This window comes from Camelus ferus, chromosome 7, assembly GCF_009834535.1.
Source record: "Camelus ferus isolate YT-003-E chromosome 7, BCGSAC_Cfer_1.0, whole genome shotgun sequence".
Taxonomy (NCBI): Eukaryota; Metazoa; Chordata; class Mammalia; order Artiodactyla; family Camelidae; genus Camelus; species Camelus ferus.
In genome coordinates, this window is record NC_045702.1 from 74,677,641 (window position 1) to 74,700,752 (window position 23,112).

At 40.6% G+C, this 23,112-nt stretch overlaps 1 protein-coding gene across 6 annotated transcripts in view; it reads right to left on the reverse strand.

Annotated features, from left to right (window-relative positions):
- Positions 1–116: 116 nt before the first annotated feature.
- SLC26A5 (solute carrier family 26 member 5) overlaps positions 117–23,112 on the reverse strand; it is a 52,284-nt gene continuing 29,288 nt past the window's right edge. For 2 of the 6 annotated variants that reach the window (XM_032484166.1, XM_032484164.1), the window contains 12 exons: positions 22,456–22,538; positions 18,004–18,151; positions 16,883–16,996; positions 16,037–16,114; positions 15,271–15,366; positions 14,953–15,059; positions 10,768–10,837; positions 9,595–9,687; positions 8,777–8,884; positions 7,901–8,101; positions 7,241–7,295; positions 1,131–5,998 (listed from right to left, as the gene is read on the reverse strand). In XM_032484166.1, coding sequence (XP_032340057.1) covers positions 5,814–5,998; positions 7,241–7,295; positions 7,901–8,101; positions 8,777–8,884; positions 9,595–9,687; positions 10,768–10,837; positions 14,953–15,059; positions 15,271–15,366; positions 16,037–16,114; positions 16,883–16,996; positions 18,004–18,151; positions 22,456–22,538 — 1,338 coding nt within the window. In that variant the 3' untranslated portion in view covers positions 1,131–5,813. Of the gene's footprint in view, positions 252–1,130; positions 5,999–7,240; positions 7,296–7,900; positions 8,156–8,776; positions 8,885–9,594; positions 9,688–10,767; positions 10,838–14,952; positions 15,060–15,270; positions 15,367–16,036; positions 16,115–16,882; positions 16,997–18,003; positions 18,152–22,455; positions 22,539–23,112 lie in introns of those variants that run through there. The other 4 variants (XM_032484165.1, XM_032484167.1, XM_032484168.1 and 1 more) reach the window with 4 other exon arrangements.

Sequence of the window (23,112 nt, forward strand, 5' to 3'; positions counted from 1 at the left end):
TGCTTGCTTTGACCATATAAGTCCTAGGCATACGCTGGCTGGGTGCTGTACATATATTATCTCACTGCATCTTCCCAGTGAGGTGGATTTAATGGATGCAGAATTTTCCTACCTGACTTCCTTGTAGCCGAGCTGGGATTCAGGTCCCTGTATGTCAGCTCCATCACCTATGCTCCTTATCCGTTATGCTCCTCTGTCCTCATCAGAATGGCCCATCTTGGCACAGGATCACATTTGTTTCCATTTTTTTCCTACAATGTTGAATAATATTGTTTGGCCAGACTATTTTTAAAGTGTAAGAAGTATTTGATGTAATATGTTGTGCTTTGCCATCTGAGTTGCTTTCAGATCAGTCAAAAATTATTGATTTTAACAACTAGTGAAGTAATAAAGCAGAAAGAAGTATTTACACGTAATAATCTAATTTAGAAAATCCAGAATTGGTCTGACCAAGGAAGTGAAAGACATATGTGGAGAGCTACAAAACACTGACTAAGGAAATTAAAGATGACTTAAAGAAATGGAGAACACTCCCTCACACCATACACAAAATAAACTCAAAATGGCTTAAAGACTTAAACTTAAGACAAGACACTAAACCTAGAAGAAAACAGGCAAAACATTCCGATACATATCTTAGCAACGTTCTCCTAGGGCAGTCTACCCAGGCAACAGAAATAAAGGCAAAAGTAAACAAATGGGACCGAATTAAACTTACAAGCTTTTGCACAGCAAAGGAAACCATAAGCAAATTAGGAGTTCGAGAACTTACGGTAAAAAAGAATATGAAAATGAATGTATGTTCACATATGACTGAAGCATTGTGCTGTACACCAGAAATTGACAACACTGTAAACTGACTATACTTCAAAAAAATATACACAGAAAATCCATAATTGGCTTCATACAGAGAAGTACTTACTTTCATTTATAAATTACTAGTTTAAGATTTTGGTTAAGCTCCTGGTGGACTTCTGGTCTATAGTGAGGTATTTCTAAAGTAAAAGTTGTATTAGAATCCTAAACAGATCTCTTTAAAATTATTTCTTGTACAACCACCACCAAATTCCCTCCCTTCTTCCTCCACAATTAACTGTTTCCAGGCTCTCCCCCAAACACTGAGACCCAAACACAATAAAGAATATTTTTATTGCAGTTCAATATTCACAAATAAGTAATGCAAAATAGAGCTGGATACACTTTAATTCACAAAAGAAAAAGCTGACACATAAAAAATGTAAGTGTTGCACGGATGTATTTAAAACATGAAAGTTTTCAAGCAGAAAAATTAAAACCATTCATAAAATCCAACATCTTTTCTTGACTTTTCATTTTTGTGAAACTGATAAAATTTTTCCTAAGCCTAGTCTTTTCATGAGGTATGAAATAAAGTGACCTAGTTCCAGGTTACACTTATAATAAAATATATTCAACTGAATGACTAAAGGTGTATGTTTTTGTACTATTTTGATAAATGTAAGCATTGAGAACATATGCCTTGAAGTCTTACCACTTTCTCATAGCCACACACATCACACGTACCAATCTGAGGCAACACAAATGGATATTTTGAGCTCACTCAGGCCTAACATGTCATAGGCTCTGAATCATCTTGACATCTCAGTCACATGGTTAAAATCTGGTCACAATGAAATAAATGTACAATGGCTTATTTGAAAAATCTTGAGTGTTTCTGCCTGGGCATGTGTAAGCAAGTGGAATCAACACTATCTAGATTAACATCTCTGTGCCCTACTTAAAAAGAAAAAAAATAGACATTCACTTGTAACTCCCTGCACCTAAAAGGTGTGTGTATATACATGTGCATACATGTATGTATAGACAAACGTGTTTAAACATGTATTGGGGTACTGATAAATCAGAATACAAAGAGTTTGTGACTAGAAAAATACTGCAGTGATCCTTTAAAAAACACTTTAAAAGTGTGATTAGATTTACGAAAACTTAATTTCCACAAAGCTCAGGTTTATCTGTGATATCAAGTTGAAATGCTATGCACCAGTACAATGAAAAACCTGGTAAGCCTTTTTCAAAGGCAAGATGGGTTTTTGAGATGCTCAAACCTGATTAGATTCAAGTCAGTCAGCAGGCAGGTTACCTGGTGCAGTCCTGGCTTTTGAACATTCCGTTGGGATTTGGGGGATTTCAAAACCATTGCATGCATTTTGGTTGGCTATATGTTTAGAGAATTAGATAATACATTTATCAGTCCTCAGACCAACTTTAACCAGTTCTCAACCCATATGATCAAGAATCTAAAACTGAATCCTAAAAGCATTCCTAAAAGGTACACTATAAAGAACCAACAGCATTTTTGCACTCACTAAAGCATACAGACTCACACCAAGGAGCAAACTTCCCCAAAGGGGCAGACATAATAGATAAAGTCTTCCTCACCACATACGCTTCCCTCACTCATCCCCACACAAGGGCACCCCCAATTCCCAAACACAGAACAACACACCTACCCACTGCAGGGCAGATTCTCTGGGTTGCTACCCTCTCCATGCACACATGAGGGCAGTCTCATTTTCTCAACATGTACCTTTGGAGGCAGGCACCTCCTTTCTCTGTTAAATAGGTAAGGATACAGGATCAAACCACATGGACTGGACAAAGAGATGATACCTGCAAACTACAAAATGAGCTTCTCCCAGGACTTGCAGGGGATTCATATCCCTCACTTTCTCTGAGTCCCACTGCAGATGTGGTTGGCAATTGGGATCCCACTCTCAGCTGCTGTATGATTATAGAGTCAGTGTCTGTGACATGAGTTAGGAATTTCTTGGGCCCTGGGGCATAACGGTTTGCCAACATATTCTACCCATCCATGAGGCAGAGGTCAACCATGGTCACAATGCATAGGACTTGAGAAAGACAACTTCACTTTATGGGAACTTTCTGAAAATAGGGCTTTCCCATACTGCCATAAATAAGGCTAGTCTAGTCCCTCTATCCATCAGTGTGGATTTTGATAGGGCAATGAGAATCTGAATTTGAACCAGGGCCGAAAAACACAGACATATAGTAGCAGCTGCTAACATCCAGGAAGGAGGTAGAGACAAAACTTGATCCTAAGTAAAAAAGGTCAGGAAATTTCCTTCCTATATGAAAATTCTAAGCAAAACATTCTAAACATATTTACATTTAGATAAAGTAAATTTTGAAATGCACTCTTACGTTCTCAGAGGCATACTGAAACAAAAACATACTTCCCCTCAGTAGGACTTAAGTGCTTTCTATGTACATGGTAGAATTCTATTCAAAATAGGTGAAAAATTAAAGGACGGCAAAGTTAAATACAAATTGTAAGCTACAGACAAGTACTTTTTTGTTTACTACTTTCAATCTATCAACAACCAGAACTTGCGTATGTGCTGTACGTAAAGCATTTGTTAAAGACTGGTGCTGAAAAATATGCAATGACGTATTGAATAACATTGTTTAAAGTTGTTCAGTCCCACATCAATGGCTGAAATGATGCAAGCCCTTTTATAAAAGTTCCTAGTGTAAGCTGAGGTCCTACAACTACAAGCTCTTTCAGAAGGCAGTCTGTATCAGAATGCAGATGTACCTGATCTTGTGTGCGACGGCTGCAAAGGAAGTAACTGGATGCAAATCTAGTTTCTGGACGCTAGGTCCAGACAATGGATTAATTAGAAAGGAGGGGGTCTACTTTGAATTAGATTACTAAAGTCACTGAGAAACCTGATAGGAGTTAAAGCAAACAAACCGTAGGGTTTGGTTTGGGGTGGACCCATGTTAGCCTAGTTCTTTCCTGATATACTTTTCTCCTGAAGTGTTTTCTTCATGAAAACTAAAACAAGGAGTCGATAAGGAAACACATTAAAAAAAAAAAAAAGACAAACTATTAGCAGGAAATCTTAGCAGATGAGACTTTGGGCAGATTGGTTTATACTTGTGCTGTGATCTGGAATGAGCTGGTGGTTAGGACTGCAGGAGCAGGAACTTCTGATGACAAATTGGCTTAAAGGTCTCCCCACTCCTGAACAACTACAGAGAGTGCTTGAAATAGTACTGACTCACTCATAGGCTTAAAACTGAGTATGATGAAGAAGTAACTGATAATTCTATAGACCTCTAAGGAAGATATTAAAGTAGACCTAGTAGTTAGTTTTCTAAAATACATGGTCTTTAATGCTATTTCACTATTAGCAACAACAACAAAACTTCTGGGGGCTCCTGCTGGCCACAGGTATGACAATTTGACCACCAGAAAGAATAACTATAAAGGACTGAAACATACTAAAACTATAAAAAATTCATGAGACTATAATCACAACAAAAAGAAATCTAAAAGAACCTAATTTGTCACCTTCTATTAAATCAACTCCTTAAAGTCGGTAATTAAACAAACAAACAAACATTTAACCTGCCTTTACAGTAAGAACTGTATTTAAAGGTGACCAAATAGCTCAAGCTAAGGCGGGAAAGCTGTAGTTTACAAAGAAACACTAACTAATTAATGCAAAAGAAATGAGAGAATTGGGAAAAAAATACAGAAAGCTTACAATTTCTGATTTAGGCAAGGATTATCACCAGCTGTTAAAACCCCTGGGTAAATGGTTAATAGGGAACTGGACCTTCATTCAATGCGAAAGGAACACCATACAGACAACTCACTAGTCACAAAGGAGAAAATGTAACTGGGGGATTGGTTGTCACTATCTCAGCACTGTTACTGGTAGGTGAACTAGATATTACTTCTGTTTTCTGCTGTGATGTGATTTCAGGCTTGTGTCTCATCTGTGATATATTCTAGCAAAAAATGTTTTACTCTAATCTGCAAAGCCTTTAGTTAGATGTAACTTCTAGATTACAGGTAGTTCAGGAAATAAAGGGACAAGCTAAATAACACCTTGAAAAAGCAAGTGGACACGCTCAGATTCTACAGGACAACCGCCCAACTCCCTTTAACAAGTCAGTGTCATCAAAAAAGGGACAGTGCTAGATTAAGACAGATTTATGTGACTTCGGGGGACAAGACCATGTGTAGTGTAAGGCCACAGAATGAACACTAAAATTTAGACAAATCAACTAGAAATGCGAGGACAGTTAGGGAAATTTGAATATGGTTTGAAATAAGCACACTCTAGAATGAGAAAGCAGAGATTATTGACTGAAGGAAACAGGTTACAGAACACTATGTAGACTACGATCTTATTTTGTTTAAAAGATGTAAATATATGTAATAGAAAAAGATCTGGAAGGATATGCATGAAGGTGTTAGCAATAAGCTCTTAGTGGTGGCCATGTAATTTGTTTTTCTTATTTTTGCTTGTCTGTCTTTTCTAATTTTCTGCTACCTACTTACATTGCTTCTGTAACAATATGTGGTTATTTTAAAAGAGCTTTTAGAGAATCGTGGGCTTGCCCCCTCTGTGAGCTAACTGATTACAGAATGTCCATAGACCAAGAAGTACAAAAGCAAAGCAGTATCACCCATCTGGTGGCAGCATCTCTGATCTGTAGGTAAAGTACTCTAAGGAAATCAATTCCTAAGTGCTTGGATTACAAAGAAAATACTAAAAAGTAACAGAAATACACAATAAAGGCGGGCAAGAGTTAATATCTTTGAAATAGTCAACTGAAGAAAAAAAAAAACAAGTAAGATACATCTTGTGATGCGTCATTCACCCTCCAAATTAAGCCTGACTACTATGATTTACCCTTAGGGGGGACCATCTAGTGTCTAGTATTTTAAGTGTGTGGGTTAGTAGGTTAGTAACTTCTCAAGAGGCTCCTACCCGATCCCAGGCTGAGCGCCTCATCTACGCCTCGGGAGTGGTATTGGGCTCGTTGTCCTCTGGGGGAGGAGCAGCCAAGGCCTCCTGTTCTGCCAGCGCCTCTCGCGCTTGGCTGCCCAAGACTGCGTCGTGGATGCTGTGGAACAGCAGCTCCAGTAAGGCAGGATTTTCAAAAAATCGATTTCGACTGAGGTCATTCACAACTTGTGCTATAAAAGAAGAAAGGAAAATCAGTCCACTATGGGCATCACTCTTATACATTAAAAAAACAAACAAACTGAATAACCCTTTCATATAGTTTAAATACTAAAATGATAAAACAGGGACAGGGTATAGCTCAGTGGTAGAGCTCACGCTTAGCATACACAGGTCCTGGGTTCAATCCCCAGTGCCTCCTCCAAAAAAAAACCAATAAGTAAACCTAATGATCTCCCCCCTAAAAATAATTAAAAAAAATTTTTTTTAAATGATAGAATAAAAAGTCCCAATACCCGTCCCTGGGACATCACTCCCCCAGTCAGGGAAGCTACTTTTATTATTTTCTTGTGGATTCTTTCAGTATTTCTTTATGCAAATATAAGTAAATACAAATATATATTCTTATTTCCTCCTCGTTATTACCCAAGAGAGCATAATAGATGTGTACATTAGTCTCAAATTTTTAAAATGTATTTTTTTGACTTAATTTTTTACCACTATGTGGTATATTCCATGGTGTAGATGTACCCTAGTTTATTTAACTGGTCCTTCTTGTTTTACACTTAAAATTTTCTCTAGTCTTTTGTTTTTATAGATGGTACTATGATGACTAACCACGTACATGTGTTGTTTTGAATGTGTGAAAGCACATTGCTGGATTTGCTGCGTTAAAGGTAAGTGCATTTGTAATTTTGAAAGAAAATGCTGGTCTCCCTTCCATGGAGGCTATTCCATTGTGCACTCCCATGAGCAGTGCCCGAGACTGCCTATTCCCCTACGCTAAGTCAGCAGAGCCTGCTGCCTGACATTTTTAATGTTTGCCATCCTGGTAGGTGAAAAGTGGTATCTTTCTGTGGATTCCGTTTTCAAGCACTGTTTTCACCAAAATGTAATATGAAACAAAAACAGCAGGCATTGTATGGAAAAACCTAAATGATTTTCTATAACTATGTTTATGACAGCCATCAAGTAAATAATCACTAAAAAATACACCAGCCCTGAACCACGGTTTATTATCTCCTTTGCTCCTTTCCTCCAACTCCAGGGCAGTGGGCTGGGCACAAGTAACCCAGTGATGTGAGTGCCTGTAAGTGGCTAATTTCAAAGCTTGCTTTAGAGTGATTTTCATAAGAATAATTTTCATTTTCACCAAAAACTAAAATTAAGGGGAAATATTTCCAAACACAGTAATTAAAAAAAAAGTAAGAAAATTGAAATGTTAAAACTTCTCCCCATTCTAAAAATGTACTCACCACTGCATCCTGCTAAATACACATAAATACCGACATCTCCATATTCTTTTACAATCTGTAATAATGTTGAAATAAAGTTTAGTTTCTCTTGACTGTGAAGTGCAAGTTTCTTTCTACCAACATGTATTTAGTGATACAAGATGCTCTTCATTCACTTGAGCTACTTTGCTTCAATCATTATGCAGTTTTGAGCTAATCATTTTAAAATAATTTTACATTTCATTTGACTTTTACATCTCAATGAAAATTTGGAACATCAAGGAATTCTTGTTAATTTTAGTCAGGTGTAATGGAGGTATTATGGTGATGATTTTTAGAAGAATCTTCTTGGAAGAGATAGGTACTGAAATATTTACAGATGATGTGATGAATAGGATGTGATTCAAAGTCAGAGAAGGGGAAAGTGGCTGTGGGGGACCAATGAAACAAGACTGACTGTGAAATGATACTCGCTGAATCTGAGTGGTAGTTACACTGGGGTTCATGACACTATGCTCTGTAGTCTAGTATATTTTTGATATTTTCTGCAATTAAAGTTGAAAAACAACAACAAAAATTTAAACGGTTGAAAAGGGACCCTAGTTTACTCACTTCTCTGATTTTACTAATGGCGACATTGGGCACAGAGATGTTACGTGATTTGTTAAAGATGATGCTTACCCCTGCCACAGTTTTTACACCAACGGAATCAATAAAATTGACTTGTGTAAAATCCAGAATGATGGTGTGGACGTTATCCCCCGGGGGCATAAATCTCTGCAGTTCCTCAGGAAATGTGTTCTTGATGACTACTGGGGGATATTTTATTTCGTCCTCCTCTTCCTCAGGCTTGGTTCCATCTGCTCCATCTACTTCTGCATCCTACGTCAAAAGTCAAACCAAACCAGAATTCTACGAACAACTCACATTTTGGTTCTGAGAAAGATTTATAAGGGAAAAATTAGTCCTTATATTCTGAAGCTTCTGACTATACCACATTGCTTCCAAAATAATTGCTATATCTCAGCTTATTAACATGACAAAAAAGGAATATACACAATATTCAATTTTAGCTATTTCTTTTTCTTCCTCCTTTTTTTAAAAAATTTTTTGAGGTCCAATGAAATCTACTCTCCTTCATTATCATATCCATTTTCCCCTAACTTTTAAAATATTTCCCTTGATTTCAACATGACAGATCAGTTACCAGAAGCCTGAAAGGCAAAAACCTGTCTTTGGGTTTGTTTTTTTTTTTTTACTATCAGCTGGATGAATCTCAGCAAAGTAATAACGGTAAAATGGTAAAATTTATTAAGGTAGTGTGTGATTTTTATTTTTTAAAATCATGTTTTCCTGGGCTCATATCACTACTTATTTCAGAAGCATTCTCATATCCGACTTTATCACATATCTTTAATATAGGATGGACATTTAGCTTGTTTCTAAGCTTTCCTACTTTAGAGACTTTCTGCTGTGTTAAAACTTCAATCATGAATAAGAGGGGGCGGGGCTACAGGTCAAGAGACAAGGGAAAGTTACAGTGAAGGCATCACTCACCACTTTGACGACGGTTGCGTTGGCCATGTTGGCGTTTCCAACTTCCTTAGCATACTTCTTCATGGCCTTTCTTCTTGCTCCCATTATGAAGGCTGGGTTCACTCCAGTCTTTACAGAAGGGCAATATACACAAAAATCACTTCTTGGCTTCCAGGAAACCACCCAAATGCAGTTCATCTTCCAATCTTCCCTTTTGACTGTTTTCTATGCCAGGTTATCACCCCAACCTTTGCTTTACCTTTCTCTCAGATGCCCCGAACTGGGTTACTCCCTCAGTAAAAGAACATTAGTAACCTTTCTTATTCTTGGTCTTGATTCAACACAACCAGAAGCTAAATACTGAAAAGAATTTTAAAGTAGTGTTTTTCAAACTTAGATTTCTCAGATTCTTGTATTTAAGAGACTCTATGGGTTGATTGGGAGGTTTTCCTATATACTAAGCCATGCGGGGTTGAGTCTAATCGTGACCAAAGGAACCCACGTGATCCTAAGAGTAAGAAACACAAAATTATTTTTTCCCTTTTTTTCTTAAATATTTTTTAAAAGGTTACTATATGCACATGACAAAAGAGAATGAGTAGTAATGCAGGTTGCAGAACAGTGTGAATGGACTTAATTCCATCCATTGAACTGTACAGTTGCAAATGATTAAAATGATACATTTTAAGTTGTGTATATTTTACCATAATTAAAAAAAATAGAGGGACAGAATGAAATAGTATAAAAGGTACACTAAGACATTTAAGTGGCCCTCATATGCCTATCAACCCACAGACTTCCTCCTTAGAAATAGTCACTTTTGATTTCTTGTGACTCACCTTTCTTTTTAATGCATTGCTGTACAAGTCACTATTTGCATAATAAATTGGGGCATTTATTTGGAATATTTTTATTCCAGGAATTTCCTTCACCTGAGAAATAAAATGTTAGTGAATCGAACACGCGGGACTATTTCAGAATCAAAACTTCAATTGCCTCCCTCCTCCAACCTGAACATTCATTAGGAAGTTGCTAAGAGCCCCAGACAGTGTGTAGATAAAATAACGTCACTCTCACCGACCCAGTCATGCTCTGGAGGAAGCAGCAGAGAGAAAAGCCTTTAAAAATGAACGTCCTCCCACTTCTTTTAAAAGTCTGTTTCATTTTTTACCATAAAATACAAAGAAGAAACTGAAAAATATTAAAAAGAAAAAGAGAGAAATGGATAGGAGAAAGGAGGCTGCTACTCAGACCGGGAGAAGCAGGCAAAGTGAACAAAGGTTTATACTGGTTGATTCACGTACAGAATGTAGGCAGGAGGCCCCACATGAAACAGTGCAAATTTTACCAAGAAGACTCATGGAATTCTAGGAATGTAGTTTGGAAACAAGTAATCCAGCACGTAATTCTTTGGAAAGAAGGAAAAAAGAGCACACTTCACACCAGTCTAATTTCTTAGTATCTTTTAGTTCTTAATATCTTAAAGAACATTTATCTTCCCAAGCATAAAGCAAAAACAAAGCTAGTTTCAGAAGACTTTGTAAAAGATTCCACATAAGGAAATAACATTCAAAATCAAGGATATTTTAAGCCATAATCTCAACCATTAGAAATCAAAGCAGGAAAAAAAACAAAGCAGGAGAATTTCATAGCCCCACCAGCTACATTTTACATGGTTAATATCAGTACTTTTCCATCAGTTTAAATTCATCACAAGAAAATTATGCACATACAGACCATCCTCACAGTCTCAGTATTTTGTAAGTATATATGTTAAGCCCAAGAATATATACTTATCCTCATTTTAAAAAGAAGAAAAATTAACATGAGGAGGTTGAGTAACTGATGTATAGTATAAACTACAAAACAGAATCCAGACAGTAAACTAAGTTCAGGCTGTCTGCTTTGACCACTGCCCCTCCCTCCTCTTTACCCCACCCACTTTGTCCTACTTAATTAGCCAATCACATCACACGCTTACAACTGTTTAAAATGACAGAAAAAGATCCTACCTCCTCATAGGCGTCTATGTCAATATACACATCAGTGTCAGGAAGCTGTCCAAGGACTTTGTAGCTCGGGCTGAAGACAGATTGAGTGTTAAAATATCATCCTGCTGACAGAAACATGAGGTTCTGCACATTTACATGTCCTGCGTGGGTTTGCTAGTGAATTCAGGGATGCTCAGTCCTTTTATGGTGCATTTTCAGAAGAGCTCCACGTAACTCACATTCCCAGTGCCATTACAAGCCTTACACCCCCACCTCCCCCACACACATACATACCCAACAGACACACACAGTACATACACCTCAGACCACACAGATCACATATCCCACACACCCCACCCATACCACACACACCATCTGGTCAGGACAAAAGACTTAGGTATTTAAAGATGGGACAAAAATGAATTGTGCCAACTTCAAGCCATGCCAGGGACATGTGTAACTCATCTTCATGTCCCTCAGCAGGTAGAGTTGTATTCCTGCTCTAATTCTAAAGGAGGGGAGATTTTCATTTTGTCTCTAATAAGAGTCTCGAACTCATGGAGGGGCAGTAGTCAACGGAAGGTGTCAGGAGAAAACAAAATTCTCAAATCAGCAGAGTATTCTTAAGTTTGGTGTGAATAGATTTTAAACATTATTTTTTGAGAGCACAAATTGCTAACTCTTTTTATAGGACAGTCTGGCTCAAATTAGACACTGTAATGATGACAAGTGCTACTTCTTAAGCACTTGGTATTACCTTATTATACTGCATGAAAAATCCCACTGGCCTTATTTCTGCCATCGTGCAGATGAGTAACTGAGGCACAGTGGGGTTAGGTGAGTTGTTCAATGTCAGCGAGCTTAGCAGAGCCAGATTATGGCTCCAGGTCTTTGCTTCGACAATCCATGGTCTTGCTACTCTGCCCTGGGGCCTCTCAGTGTATAGGTGCAAGTGCCTTGTGAGTTAAATCTATAGCACGAACATCAGCTGTTTATTCTGGAGGATTCCCTCAAGGAGACTCCAGAGAACACACACACACTGGATGGTCCTGGACTCCAGGGCTTGCCTCCACAATCAAGGTGAGCACAGTCTAGTGACGTCTGTCAACAAATAGCAATGACTGAGGTTGTAGATAAAAGGCTCAGTTAAGTCCTTGATTATGAGAAAACCTTCTAAAGAGACTCAAAATACTGTCCACATGTTACAATCTAGTGCCGGGGGGCGGGGGAAGGGAGGTGGTAGACACACGGACCACAGGAGTCCACAAGTAACTGGGAGATACGAGGTGCTGGACGACCATGGTGTGGCGGTGGGGACACCAGGGAAGGTGAGATCTCCTTGGTTGGGGGAGTGCGGTCTCGAAGTATGAGGGTTTCAGCAGGCAGATGGGGAAAATGCCGTCGTGACCGTCTGGAGAACACTTCAGCCCCATTTCCTCAGGTCTAAATACTCCTTGTTTCTTTCCTAATCACCCAAGGAGCAAGAAAGTCTCTTTTGATGAACTCTGATGGGGTTTTACTTGGGCTTCTCTTACGCTTATTACCGCTTGTGCCTTGCTTACACCTACTGACGCACTGCTAACTGTGTATTTTAATTTCTTGAAGATGGATTATAAAATGCTGATTAAGAGTTAGCCTCCAGGTTCACAAAAACTCGTATTTGAGTCACTGCCTATGCTTACTGAGTGACCTTGGGTAAGTTACTCCATCAGTCTAGGCCTCAGTTTCCGTATCTGTGAATCAGGGATGCTAACAGTCACTGGGAGGGAAGGAAGAAGTGACGTGGAGGGCGGATCTCTGCACAGAGCCAGGCACGTGACTAACTACAATCACTCAGTGCCACCACTATTTCATTATCATGACAGCATCATCTCATCATCATCAGGTCCTGTCATCCTCAGGAGAATGCGAAGGACCGGTCTTTACGGCAATGTCCCTAGAGTCTAGCACCTCCTTGGGAACACAGCAGTCCCTCAAAAAATCTGTCCAATTAAGATTATAATTATTTTAACATTGTAATATGTTTTCCCCACTTTGGGAGCAGAAGCTGAATTTCTGTCACCTTTACAGTGTTACCCACAGCGCCTGCATGGAGGAGGCATCAAGGACTGTTTGCTGATGAACTGATTGTCCCTTAACCATGTGGGCTTGGAGGGAACCTGGGAGTTGGGAAGACGAGCAAAGCCAGTGAAACACCAGCCTCCTCTGGACAGTGTGTCCTAATTACAGGGAAAGAAGCAGTGAAAATAAACAAGAAGCCCGCGTGCTGGCTCCCCAGACTCTAACCTACAAGGATCCAGCACAGTCACCACCAAGGGACAGGACATAAAAAATAAACTTTAATTAATTATTTGGCAGAGAAAAAGAAGTAGAGCAGAAGAAAAAGAACCCTGCCTAACTTTAAAATTTATGGTAAGAAATCATAAAATTCTATTTGGTTTAAAAAAAAAAAGTGGAAAAAAACCCCTCGAATTCTCTACCATGGCTTGTTAAAGACTATAGATACTTTAAAAGCATGATGTCCACCAAAGCTCTGAGATAATGAACTCTTGCATGTACTAATAATGTTCTTTATAAAAATGAGGGGAACTTTTTTTTAACATAAAAATGGGGAACAGTGTAGAGTTCGTTATAAAAAATAGTATAATTCTTGAGCTTAATAGATTTATTTATTTATTTTCATTTTATTTCTTTTTTGAAGAGGGGTAGGTAATTAGGTATATTTATTTACTTTTTTTTTTAATGGAGGTACTGGGGATTGAACCTAGGACCCTGTGCATGGTAAGCATGTGCTCTACCACTGAGCTATGCCCTCTCCCCTAATTCTTGAGCTTAGATTCCACATGTTGTCAATATTTCTCTCTAGGTCATTTTTGACAAGTAAAATGCTCATTTCCTGCTCTGAAGAGTGGGGAGCATTGTTCTGCAGATAAAGGTTAACATCTCCGTCCAGTAGCCTTTCAACATATCACATTCAAAACTTTAAGAACTATCACATGATTTGCAACTATAGGCAATAATTAGACTAACTGCCTTTCCAGTCCCCTCGTGTTGAATTTGTTGGGTGCATAGTGTGTATCAGTCCCTGTGCTAAGCATTTCATGTGCATTAGTCTCATTTGAACCTTACTGTGACTCTCTGAGGCAGCAAATGTTAGTCCCAATTTACAGAGGCAGAGACTGAGGTTCCAAGAGGTCACATAAAATCACAGAGCTTACAGAGGGTGCAGCTAGGTCTTGAACCCAGGGTTAAAGCCTCTAAAGTCAGGCTGTTTTTTTTTTTTTTTTTTTTAACATTTCAGTCAATTTTTCCTATACAATGGTTATGCTACATATTTTCTGAGTGATGCTTTTCTATTTTTATTTTATTTATTCATTTTTATTTTGGTGGGGGTGGGTAATTAGGTTTTATTTACTTATTTATTTCTTAGTGGAGGTACTGGGGATTGAACCCAAGACGTCGTGCATGCTAAGCAGGCACTCTACCACTGAGCTCTACCCTCCCCAAAGTCAGGCTATTTCTATAGAAACATAATGTTTCCTTTGCGGTCTTTATAGTGATATATTTATTTATCATGAACACAGTATTTTTTAAAAAGTTATTTTATGCCTTCCTCAGGGGGCTCAGCTTACTACTAGGAGAAGAGATGACAGGAGGTAATGGCTCAGGGTAAAGGAAAGGACAACTGAAGCCTCGCACATGATCACCTGGAGTCAGAGTCGGCTCCATGTCAGCAAAACCCACGTCAGCACTGGTGCCAAAGCAAACTGCAAGAACTCACAGTTCATTCAAATGAGGGTAAATAAGCCAGGGACCCACTGTGGCTTGAATGGCAGGAACCATGACAGAAATTAGGTTCTTTGAGGAAAATCACTGATGGAATTACAAACTGTGAAACAGTAGAGCATCTGGCAACATCATATTGAGTTTTTTTTTTTTATGAAGGTACTGGGGATTGAACCCAGGACCTCATGCATGCTAAGCAAGCACTCTACCACTGAGCTATATACCCTCCTCTGCATACTGAGTTTTTTTATTTGGCATTTTGGTTATTTAGTCAACAGGTCCCATAAGTCCTCAGCTCCCTCTCATGCTGATAGGGAGTAACCAAAGAGCTTACTTTGACCAGGTCAGCCTTGGTCTACATTTAAAGTCAGTGCTACGATCTCAGGCAGAACACACATCCCCACCCAACCGTGCACTCACCTCTGTGTTCTGTAAATCACGGTCAGCAGTGCAATGATCACAGCCGTAATCAAACCATAGTCCAATCCCAGGAACAGGGAGGAAACAAAAGTGGTAAGCCAGATGGTCTAAACAAAAGACACAGAGCTATATGTAGAACCACATGGACAATGTCCTAAGAGTTACACACACACACATACATACAGAGTACCTAACCTTGTCTAACTGGATACTGCATATAACAACTGACCACAGTAACTTATCTTTCTCACGTTTTTATCAGCAACAACCCATTTGTTGCTATGACATAGTCAGCTGACGATCACCTTTGTTACTTACCAGCTCTATTTTGCTGGTTCTCCAGAAAAAGGGGAGATCTGAGAATTGCATAAACATTCCTTTCAGGTTGACGATCACAATGGCCGACAGCACAGCCTGAAACACAGCACATCCACGCATGCCTCTCCTCCTGCGTCCAGAGACTCCCTCTGCTGGCTCCTCACCGTCCTGCTGCCCTCCCCACGTCCTCTCCCCACTCACTTCCTACGCGGCAGTGATGGTACGTCTAGAGCCAAGAACACCGGACTTTTCAGGACCCGGTTAGTTAAAATGGGCTTCGGAAAACCAGGCTTATATCCTAGTAGGAAACCTGCCTGGTGGTCAAGAGGTTCAGAGTGAACTCAGTACAAGGAATGATTTCACCTCTGGTTTCCTACAGTATGATTTTTCTCTGCTCTGTATGGTTCCTGAGCTCCACTAGATTCAGTGCATCAGTAAACAAATGTCTTATGAGTGTAGGTCATCTCAAATTTTTAACTAAGTATAAAGTCACAGAAGTTCAAAGAGAGAAGGGACCTTGGAGATTAGCCAGTCCAAACCCCTCACTTTGCAGGTAAGGAAACTGAGAACCAGAGATACTGAGATGGCTTTCCCTAGGTCCCAGGTGCTGGCAGATTGTGGAGTAGGATATTGATCTGAGACTTGAGCCTTTCTCATACCACTTTGCTGGGGTTACAGTAAAAACCCAGAGACAACCACAAAAATAAAGAAATAGAGCATAATCTCCACCCGCAGTAAAACCTCACACCAAGTCCAAGCTACACACCTGGGGTAATGATTCAAAGAGGAATCCAGTGGCTAATATCACCAGCAGAATCATTAGCGAGGCCAAACAACCTGCAAGCTGGATGAGAGAAGACACGTGGAAGGGACGTTCAGGAGAGCTGAACAGGAGGTGGGACACAGGTTGGTCTTAGTCTTTTGATAATCACCAGTGGGAAGATATGGCTTTGCATAAGTCATCCAAACCATCACATAAACCTGTAACTCCTTTCCACTCCCTGAGGTTTTAGTTCTTCTTAGAGCTTTTAAACAGAAGCTGAAATGCCCTTCCCAGGGGTGGGAGAAAGATGTCTGGTTACTGACCCAAGATCCACAAGGGCCAGAAGAGTTCAGACAAGATTTTGCTGTCCAGTTGGGGAGCCACTAGCCTCATGTGGCTATTTAAATTTTTTTTTAAGGAGTAAAATTAAATAAAATCTAAAATTCAGGTCTTGGTTGCACTAGTCACGTTTCAAATGCCCAAGAGTCACATGTGGCTAGTGGCTGCCATATTGGACAGTGCAAATATTGAACATTTCCATCACTGCAGAAGGTGCTACTGGGCGGTGCTGGCATCCTGCTGATACTCACTCTCAGGGTGTCATGACAACATCCTATGTCTGAACTTTGAGGTTTACTGGTAGCAGGGAGTGTTGAGTAATTTTTCAATTTGACTGGAGAATATACCCCTTTCCTGTAGATTCAGTTCTTTGTGATTTGCTTCAACCAGTCATGCCTTTCTCTGATTCATATACAGCTCACTGGAGTGTCGGTCTTCAGGCAGAATAGAATCAAGAGATTAAAGTGTATACCCAAATCACCAGTCCTTAGCAACCAGCTGCATACACACCTGTGTCTTCCCTCCAGTTCCCTCCTGGACAAGGCTTCGAGACAAGGAGCATGAAATTGAAAAAGTCTGGAAGAGTGAGCCAATGGAATTGCACAGTCCCAGGGCAATGAGCTCCTTTTCCATGTGGAAACAAAGCACAAAAGAGATCAGTCATTTTTCAGGAAGACAGACCTGATGGCCCATATAATGTACATTTTCAGTAGCACAGGCTGTCTCTTCATTCTCTTTTCAAATAAAAGAATTTGTGTAGCACAAGATCAAAACAGGAATTACTGCATAATCTAAGGTGGGAGAAAAACACTTTGAATCTTAATTGTGTTGGGGATAAATGCTGCACTCACCACCCAGCCCCCTCTTTCTCAAACACACTCTCTACACAATTTTTTTTTTTAAAGAAAACTGCAGCAAAAGTGACAAGATATTTTTGTTATTTAAGAGAAAGTTATTGGTGGGTAGGACTACTGGCATCTTTTAGATGCCTAGGCTCTTGCTCATCATTGCCTGGTCCTCTCGGGACCAGTGAGTCCTGATCTCAGGGCAACCTCCAGTCTTTCTAGTTGGATCACTGTCTCGAATGAATATGGAGCATTAGTCTCCTCTGAGACATACACAGCATGCTAAAGTAGATGTAATCATGCCACAATGACAGCTTGTCATGTTCAGATTAAATACTTTACCTGCAGCTATCTTATATAAGAAGGTGGCAAAGAATATATTATGGAGTTTGAGCGATGATCATAAACTCAAAGTTCAATGAAAAAAGTGAAGGCTTCCTGTGATGTAAAAATGGTTCTGGAAAAACATTCAATTCTCAAGCTGTGAGCTTTACAAATAGGGATGGCACCTAGAAGAGTACGGCAAACTGTAAGCCTTAGATTGGAGATTTCACCTTTCTAGCTGGACCCCTGCTGATGAGGTGAGGTAGGATGCCGCACCTCAGTGCTCAGATCATGTAATGCACATAAACCATGGAAAAATTGAAGTGATGAATAAATACATGCTTCAAATACATCCATCATCAAACTAAATTTTTTTCTACCAAGATAGATCCAGTTCTTTTGCCTTCCACAGTAGAGCATGATCGTACTATGAAATATGTGCAGGAAATTAATGACTTTTACCTGATTGCCGTCAACCTGATAGCCATGTTTATTTGCCAGAGTCTTGGCCATCGAGATGGTCACTGAAAATCCAACGATGGCTATGGCGATGGCATCCACGTACACGAGGTGGAAGAGGCTGGTGTCCGGATTGGCTGGAGGCAGCAGCCTGGAAAGGGAAGCTGACTTTAACCCTGGGCATTGTGACCACTGGAAGAACACATGCAACTAGACGGGAGCATTTTTGGGGAGCATTATTTGCAAATGAGGTGACCAATGCCTGGATATCTGTTCAGCAAAAAGGAGGTCCCTCCTTGACACACAGAGGTTCTTTCCAGGCCCCAGCCCCAGAGTGCCAGCTTTCTACCCGAGGGGTTAATAGCAGAGATCAGATGGCGATTTAGAAAAGGAGTAACCTCACACCTCCGGCAGCCCTGTGGCAGGTGTAAGTAAGACTGAGAGCAGGAAGAAGAGAAGGTCAGAGAAGAGCTCAGATGACACAGGACACTCGAACCAAAGACCGAGGTGAGGAGGGCGCTGGACCAGGGCTATCTCAGTGGAGAATTACTACCCAGTGACATGGGTACTCAGTGCTCTTCCTGCTACCTGATGTAAGGACTCTGCTTCTTCCCTGGATCCCTTAAGTGAGTTTCTGACATGAAAAAGGAGCAGCACCAGATTATACTCCTTGGTTCTCACCTGGGAATCTGGAGGGCCCGAAAGTGCAGCTCCTGCAGCTCCCCATTAGGGAACCTAATTGTTGTGGCGCATTCCTGTAGTTTGGCACCTTTGTCCTAAAAGAACAGAATAGGCATTCCCTAGAATGGTACGGGGGGAGGGGCAACAGAGGTTTTCAAACGCACCTGCTCCAGTTCAAGGCACTGGTCTAAATAATAATAACAACATTAACTGATGCACAATATTATTACTTTTACAATTACAATTATTTATTAGGTGCTTCCTCTGTGCCCAATCCTGGGCTTATCCATCTCCAATGCACTGTGAGCTCAGGACCATGATAATCCCCATTTCACAGGTGAGGAAAATGAGGCATTGCGGGGTCAAGCAACTTGCCCAAGGTCAAACAGCTCGTCTACTAAGCACAACAAAAACCATGGAGAACCCGCCTCTTCACACCTATTTCTCACACTGTGTCGTATCCCATTGACAAAGGGCTGTCTCAGGTTGTGGGGTGTGTGGAAGGGAGGGGAGCAAAGGAAAGGAACCTAACATACATTAAGCTTCGATTGTGTGCAACATGCTTGATAGATGTCATCTCATTTGTCCTCACAACGCTTTTAGACAGGTGCCATTATGATCCCAATTTATATGTGAAAAAGTGGATGCTTGCAAGATGTTAAGTACTTTGCTGAAGATGGAGCAGGGACTCAAACCCAGGGGGTCTGACTACTGAGCTTATCATGATTCCCCTGCACTTGGCTGCATAAGCATTGACCAGGGTGGGGAGGGCCTCGCAGCACGTTGGGGCCTGAGGAATAAGCGTATGAGAACTGAATATGAGAAAAGAGCTGCAATGAGTTAAGAGAAGTAAACCAAGAGACATGATACACTGCCATGAACGGGATCTTTAACAGCCCACTGTCACTTTCTGGACACTGTACTGTGCATATGTGTGTGTGTGTGTGTGTAGATAAGTGTGGTACTTTGTTTTGAAACACAACCACCGACAATTCCTTCCACACTAGTGTGTGCTGCTCCCCATCTAAAGGCTGAATCTGGGCCAGCCTTGTGATTTCCCCTGACAGAATGTGGTGGAAGTGATGTTGTATGAGCCGACAGTGAAGAGTCTGGCTACCCTCCTGGAGCCCCACGTGAGGGAAGATGCCAACCCGTCCGCAGATGCTCCAGCCACTCGGGCTGAGCTGTCAGACAGGTGAGCGAAGCCCTCTTGGCTCCTCTGGCATCAGTCACCCACTCAGACGTCTGCAGCTGCCAGAGACCTTGAGAGAGACAACCGCTCAGCTGAGCCCCACCTACAATGCTGAACCCTGCACAATCAGGATGTTGTTTTAAGTCACTGTTACTCGGCAGTCAGACCTACCGCTCACTGAATTAGCACGGCTGTAGGCAGATGGGCAGTTAGGTAGGCATTATTGGTTGCCTGCTTGGTTTTGGATAAAGTTCCAGAAAGATAAAGTTTCTGGGAAGCCAAGTTTCAAAGAGGTAAAATGTTCCTATTTTTTAAAAAAAGTTTAGCTCTCACAATAGAGGGAAAGCAACCTCTTTGGGTATAATGCAATAGGAAAAGGAAAAGGAAGGTGTTAGGTCGGAATTACGGTGGTGTGTGGATATTTAAAAGGAGAAATCTAAGTGTGAGAATTCACACTTAAATTATTCGTGATTAGTTACTGAATAGGGTTATCTACTGGATCCAAAGACTCATGTTTATGCCATGACTAACGTTAGAGACCCAGGGGGGAGGTAACGGAAAGAGCACGCGACCGGGTATCAGAAGACTGAGTTCCGGGTCCCGGCTGGGACTCACCGAACCTCACTCAGGTCTCTCAAGTGTCGCCTTCTCTGATACCCTACCTCAAACAGCAAGCCAGCCCCTCAAACAGCTGGCTTCCCTTGTCTTCATAGCACAACTCACTACTGATTTATTGTCTGTCTCTCCTAGTAGAATACAAGCTTCAGGAGAGCAAAGACTCTTTTGCTTGCCTGTTTGTTTTGTTTTTAACTGCTGTGTCTCTGGCACATAACAGGCACTCAATAAACATATGCTAAATAAATGAGATTAAATGAATCAATCTTCTTGCCTGTTAAATGAAGATAACATAGTCATCAACTGTGTTATTGTGAGGAATCAACTGACACGGTGGGTATAAAAGCACTTTAAAAATTACAGGTCCAAACAGAAAAGCCAGGTTATTGCTGTGCGACACCTGTACACGGAATCCCAAGTACCATGTTTATGAAAGCAATTCATCATTCTGAAGTCAAGTGCTGGCTTCCTCTTTTAACATTCACTCCCTGTGTTGAACTCTGGCTTAAAGAGCAACTCCTGCTCCCTGTGCCTCCCTGGAGATTCATATATGTTTCCAGAGGCAAGGCCTGATGGAATATGCCAGGTCCTGTCAACGTCCAACATCTGGGCAAATGTCCGACTCTGCTCTTTTGGAAACAGAGAAGAGGGTGGCGAGAAAGAGACAGTACCAGAGACAGAAAGACAGAGGCACATAGAGAGATACAGAGACAGCCAGAGAGTGTCAGAGAGGAATGGAGACCAGGAGAGGCTCGTAGTCACTCTTGCTCCTTCAAATATAAAAATAGGGACATTTTTAAAATGTAGAATTAGATAAGAGAAAAACAGATGAAGCAAAGAAGTAATACGTGATTCGAAGCTAGAAAACTCATTGAAATGAGCCACAGAACTTTACATTAACAGGTCTCAACAAGCACGGTGCATGCCGGGTGCCACACGGGCTGCTTTACACGCATCACCTCCGGCAGCTCTCCCATTGCCCTTGAGAGACGCATTCACTGTCATGCTTCCCTGGCAGGGGAGGAAATTGAGGCTTGGGGAGGATAAATGACTTGCCCAACATCACAAAGCTAGTAAGTGGCAGGTTACATTTAGGTTTTTTTGCTCTTAATTCCTATGCCACCCAAGAAGAGATCTAAAATACCAACAAATGCTAAACAACAGGAAACAAAATGAAAAACCACATGCCAGTTAACATGGTGCAACCACTATGGAAGACAGCATGGAAGTTCCCCTAAAAGTTAAAATAGAACTATCATATGATCCAGCAACCCCACTTCTATGTATATATCCCAAAGTACTTAAAGCAGGGTCTTGAAGAGATAGTTGCCCATCTGTGCTCACAGCAGCATTATTCACAATAGCTAGGAGGGGAAAGCAACCTAGATGTCCACTGACAGATGAATGGATAAACAAAACGTGGTACACACACACAGTGCAATTTTATTCCATTTTAAAGAGGAAGGAAATCCTGCCACACGCTACAACATGGATGCACCTTGAAGACATTATGCTAAATGAAATAAGCCTGTCCATAAAAACCTCAGTAGTGTCTGATTCCACTTACATGAGGCACTAGAGTAGTCAAGTTCACAGAGACAGAAAGTTGGGACTGGCGGGAGGGAGAATGGAGAGTTACTGTTTAATGGTGTAGAATTTTAGATTTGCAAAATGAAAAAGTTCTGGAGATCTGTTTTACAACAGTGTAAATATACTTAACACTACAGAACCATACACATAAAAACGATTAAAATAGGAGATTTTAAGTATTTTTTACCACAATAACCCCCACCCCAACACACGTTAAAAAAAAAAACCCAAAAAACCCACCCCACCCTCCAATTCCTCAGCTAGTTGATACATAGGAGAAAAAAGATTTTTTATTGCAACAATACTAAAGCAGTAGTTAGAAATTATAGATCCATTGATTATTCAAGTCACACTGTTACTTCAAACTGTTTTCCTACCCCAGAGGAAGTGTTCCAACGACATCCACATTGTATGATTCTTTCAAGTTAAACCCAGCCGAAATGCCAGTTCCCATGACCACCTGAAACAGACACAAATCCAAATGGACCTTTAGAGATGAACATTTAAACGTCACAAAAATTAGGTTCAAGGAAGTTTTTAGCCAAGCCAAATCTACTTTCACTTTTTCAGTTTTAAAAAGAATTATAGTTAGTTAGCTTCCAGCAATTCTAGATTCTCCTAATGACTCTTCCCACAAAATTTAAATGGATCCTACAGTTTCCTTGTGGCCTGAAATTCTTTGCTCTTTACTTTGTTCTGTTCCATCCTGATGCATCTGGCTAGCTGGCTGCAAATAAAAAGAGCCCATTAAACCTTTGGGGAGTTGGCTTTGCCTTTGGGTAGGTGAAAGGAGGCTCTGGCCGAGATGGCATGAAATCAGGACACTGAAATGTGTATTGCGAGGGCAGGACAATGACAGCGTCACATTATAAAATGTCTGTTTGGATCTACATCTTCCTGCATCTACATTTGGATCTGACTCTGTCTCCAGGACAGCAGCACCAGGGAGGTTCGAGGTGTCCACCAGCACCCCACAGCTGTCTTCTCCCACTTCTCCCCTCAGGGTCAGGGTCAGAGTGAAATCTGCCTGTCAC